General features: G+C 35.0%; 1 protein-coding gene across 1 annotated transcript; it reads right to left on the bottom strand.

Moving 5' to 3' along the window:
- Window positions 1–1,173: 1,173 nt before the first annotated feature.
- Window positions 1,174–2,834, bottom strand: LOC133300167 (cytochrome P450 78A5-like). The gene is made up of 2 exons (XM_061499669.1): window positions 1,881–2,834; window positions 1,174–1,785 (listed from the first exon to the last, which is right to left on the bottom strand). Exons 1-2 carry the CDS (start codon window positions 2,832–2,834, stop codon window positions 1,174–1,176), a joined length of 1,566 nt encoding a protein of 521 aa, XP_061355653.1.
- Window positions 2,835–4,840: the final 2,006 nt, after the last annotated feature.

Below are 4,840 nucleotides of genomic sequence, written 5' to 3'. Positions count from 1 at the left end.
CACTTCTATAATCTCCCTGTTTAGAATTTGGTTTTATTTATTTATATATATATATATATATATAGTTCAGACATTTTATAATTTTAACTTTACCAAAAACCATAAATTTATTAAATCTACATACTAAGAAAACTTGAAAATTCTTCGCAAAACTGACAATTAATTTATCAAGTTTTAAAATTAAAGTTCATGTATATAGAGACGGTAGGATAAGAATAATAGATCAATGAAGAATAAATCAACATTGTTAAAGTGTTCAATTAAAGAATAATAATATTGGCACATAAAAAATATGTACAACATGTTTATAAATAATTAGATTAAAAAAAATGCACACACATTCTAAACATCTACACATTTTCTTCAGATACTTTTGTTTATTTGAAGGGCTGTTTTATTTGTTACAAAAAAATATATTTGCAAGATAGGTATAAAAAACTATAAATACAAATTACAATAAATTAGATCACCAACATGAATAATAAAGATTTCGCAAGAATAAATCTGAATGTACAAAGGCGCACCAATATCCCAACCAAAAATATCTTCTAGCAACAAGATTAGCATTTGTAGTTCTGAGTTAAGAGATAGATGAATCCCTTTTTTGGAATATACATTTACATCCAAATTCCGTTCCAACAGCTACAAAGATATTAGCATTTCCCAATCAAAACCTACACCGAATGAGGATTTTTAAGTCTCCTCTTTCTCTATTTCAACGAATCACATGGTCACCCAAAATCAACATTTTTGTTGTGCTTACTTGCAACTTCTTCTGGTTCATTGTATGCAGAAGTAGCAGAGCGTTTTCATATGACAAAATCAAAATGAACGAAACATATTAATTAAAAGCATATATATTCTCCTAAAGGAAGAGAAATAACATAGATAGATACATGCAGAAAGTCAATTCGCAAGGTCCTAAATTTTAAAAGCATCAACTTACAATAGAGCCATAAAAAGCACCATGCACAAATGGACCAAACATAACATAGGTAGCTATAAGCTCGCACAAAAGAAACATGACACCCCAAAAACCTACCATTTCCATCACAGTCCTCAAACTTAGGTCCATTCCGAATTCGACAGAAAAGGGAAAAATCCTAAATAACAACTAAACCCTACTTAACTAAACATAGCAAATAAACCAAAGCCAAACTCCATAACAAACTTTCAAGCAGCCACAACCCTAGAGACAACCTTGCAAACCAGTGGGGTTTTCATCTCCATGGAGAGTTTAAGGCGCTCAGACAAGTCCACAGAGCCATCTTCGTCAGGCACCCATTTAAAGCTTTGAAGCAATTGAGCAAGCCAGAGATGAACAGAGGCTAAACCCATAGCCTTACCAGGACAAACCCTTCTCCCAGACCCAAATGGAGCCAATCTCAAATCAGATCCCATTATACTAACATCCTCTTCCATAAAACGCTCTGGCTTGAACTCCTCTGGTTCTGCCCACAACTTCTCGTTGTGGGTTATGGCCCACATATTCACCATAGCTGTTGTACCTGCGGGAACATGCTTGTCACCTATCTCAACATCGTGTATTGCTAAGCGAGCCCATGAAAGAAGTGGCCCAGGTGGGTGCACCCTCAGAGCCTCCTTCACAATGCACTGAAGATAACGCAGATTGGGAACATCAGCATCCTTAACAACCCCGAACTTTCCAACAACAGCATCTATTTCCTCTTGTGCTTTTGCTTGTATCTCAGGATGAAGAACCATCCTTGCCAAAATCCATTCCAGCAAAATAGCCACCGTGTCAGTTCCTCTGAAGATCATTTCCTGAACATAAAACATAAACATTATGTGATATATCAACTCATTAAATAACAAAAAAAAGGATTAAACCAAGACACAAACAAAAGAACAATGATTACCCAAAGAACAGCAATCATGTCAGAATCACCGAGCTTGTCTTCTTTCTCCAAATCAAGCAACACATCAACGAAATCACCCATGTCACCCTTCAAATATTCACCGGACACCTTTTTCATTCTATGATCCTCGATGATCTTCCCAACGAAAGCATTAACCTTGGTGACCAAACACCTGCACCTTTTCCTCACTCCCTGCAAATCCAACCACCCAAGGAGAGGAAAATGGTCACTCCAGTTAAACACCCCCAATAACTCATACCCTTCCTTGACCAACCCTTCAAGCTCAACCCCATCACCACCATCACCAAACTCATAACTCTTCCCAAACACAGTCATCATCACGTTGTTCAACGACCCAAAATGAAGAACCTTTTTAACCTCAACACGTCCCTTTTCAACCATCAACCCTTTCAACTCTTCCACCATTTTCAACCCAACCTCACGCCTGAACCCTTCGAAACCCAAGATTCTCCTTGGGCAGAACAAGTGAGTAGCAGAAATCCTCCTCAGGTTCCTCCAGTACTCACCATACGGTGCGAACCCCATTGCTCTGTGAAACAGAAGCTCATAAGCCGATTCCTTCACCGGCCTATCAGCAAAACCGGAACTACCCAAAATATCCTTAGCAGACTCCGGTTCGCTCGAAATAACAAACCGAGTCAAACCAACCGAAAAAGCCATCAGCGACTCAGCCTGGTAGGTCCGTGCTAACTTAGCCAGAGCACGGTGAGGTGTCAGACCGGAAAAAACACTAAGCAAACCAGAAACGGGACGGCCCGAAGGACCAGGAATAACAGACCGAGCCGGAAACTTAAGGGCCCAAGCGAGCCCACCAGGTGAAAGCCACAATAGGAAGGCGAGTGTGAACAAAAGAGTGCATATAGCAGCTTGGAAACTGAAAAATGGTGCCTGAAACAGTTCAGGGAAAAACAGATAGTGAAACTCTGGTGTCATTTTTTTTTTTTTCTTCTTTGAAAAAAAAAAAAGAAAAGGTTGTGTTTGTTTGAGAATGAGGAGAGCGTTGGAAAGAAAGCTTAGGGAAGAGTAAGAGGTGCTGTTCTTACGCAGGAGACGAAGAGTGCTGCAGGGTTAGTTACTGGTTATATAGAAGAAGTCGGTGTGGGTGCTGTGGTTTAATATTTTCTTAACCATCTTTTCTTCAAAAAAAAAAAAAAAAAAAATCTTAACCATGGTTAAAAGGAATAAGAGAAAAACGCCCCGAAGAAATAATTAGAATTAAAAGAAAAATAAAAGAGTAGGGTAAATGTAAGGGTTTGAGAATGTAACAGCTTCTACCGTGGCCGTCAGAATCAATTTCGGACTTTCGGAATGGAGTCGCTGCTGTTTAAAATCATTTATTATTTAAGAAAATATAAAATAATAAATATTTTTCTCTTTTTTTTTTTATTGTATTTCTTTTTATTCTTGTTTCTTTTGGTAACATTTGTTCTATTTCATTTAGGTGGCGTTTGGTTGGTATCTTTATAAAATTTTCCTAGGCATTTAACACAAGGTTTCCAAGAAGCACATGTTTGATGAAGCTCCTTCAGACCAAAAAAATTAGACAACTAAAATGCATAAGTTTCTGAATTAGAAATGAAAAAGATGGCTTTCGGCCCTGTTAGAAAACCATTTTGGGAGGTGGGTTTATGAAAAACTACGGATAAGTCACTGTTTGTTGAATTTCTTTGTATACTTTCTTGGTAAAATCTTATCCAACCAAACTACTTTTTTTTACATTTCCCTATCTATCTCACTTTCTTACCATTTCCCTATCAATTCTATTTTCCTAGTATTCGAAAACAAATTCCTCAACCAAACGCTACCTTAAGCTATTCGGTGATTTTTTTTTTTCATTTCAATTAGTACACCTATGAAAGTTGGGATGTGCAAAATAACTAAAAACTGAACCAAGAACTGAACCGAATTGCCCTTAAAATAATTGGTTTTTAAAAATCAGTTCATGAACCGAACCGATTTTTAGAACCAGTTTAAAAACCAAACTGTTTTCGAACTGAACCGAACTGTTTTCGAACCAAACTAAATTGATTTTTATAACTTTATTTTTTTTAAAAAAATTCTTTTCAAAATAGAATCGACCCGAACCGGTTCTGTTTCCAACCGAATCGAACCACTTCCAAACCGAATCAAACCGTTTAAACAAATTCAGTTCGATTTTTTCAAAAAATTCGATTCGATTCGACCCATGCGCATCCCTGAATGAAAGAATTTCATAATGGTGAGTGAAAGAATTACATAATAAAACTTATGGTTATAGAAAATATAAGATTTTTTTAATTTAAAAATTAAATAAATAATCATTTTAATTAAAAAAATTGTTTTTTAAAAAGTATAGGATTTAAAGTCTCACATTAGTTGCATAGACAACTAATATGAGATTTATAAGATTTTCGATACTTTTACCCTTTATTCTAATCTTTCGGATGGTGATTCTTATCTAATAGTATTAAATTATTTCATTATATCTTTTAAGGACTTTATAATTCTCATATTACATGAAAAGGAAATTTTTATGTCCTAGAGATAATAAATATGTGAAACCCATATATTAAAAAAAGTTATGTGTGAAACTCAAAACAACATAGAAATCAAAGAGTGTGTAAAAAAAAATTAATTTTTATGTTACATGAAAATTATAAAATCCATCTTTTAATTGCAAATGAGCAGTACAACTTGTGATGTTGGAATTGCGGTATTTGCCCAAAGTTAATAAAAAAAAAAAACTAGCGCAAAATCAACTCCTCTTGGACACCGGGATCGCGGAATGCTGTAGAATATTAAGATTCATTTGCATTCTACAGTAATTATACGGTTTGTGTTATCCAATGTTAATCCAAATGATATTGTTTTGGGACGAAAATTATGATATTTTTATTTCAGATTTATAATAGTTCTTATCATTCTATTTTTTTAATTTTTCAACCCTAAAATGACGTCGT

This window comes from Gastrolobium bilobum, unplaced genomic scaffold (genome assembly GCF_033153095.1).
Source record: "Gastrolobium bilobum isolate Gb01-03AN ecotype WA unplaced genomic scaffold, APGP_CSIRO_Gbil_v1 utg2146, whole genome shotgun sequence".
In the NCBI taxonomy this organism is placed as follows: Eukaryota; Viridiplantae; Streptophyta; class Magnoliopsida; order Fabales; family Fabaceae; genus Gastrolobium; species Gastrolobium bilobum.
This window is presented reverse-complemented; position numbering and strand designations above follow the sequence as displayed.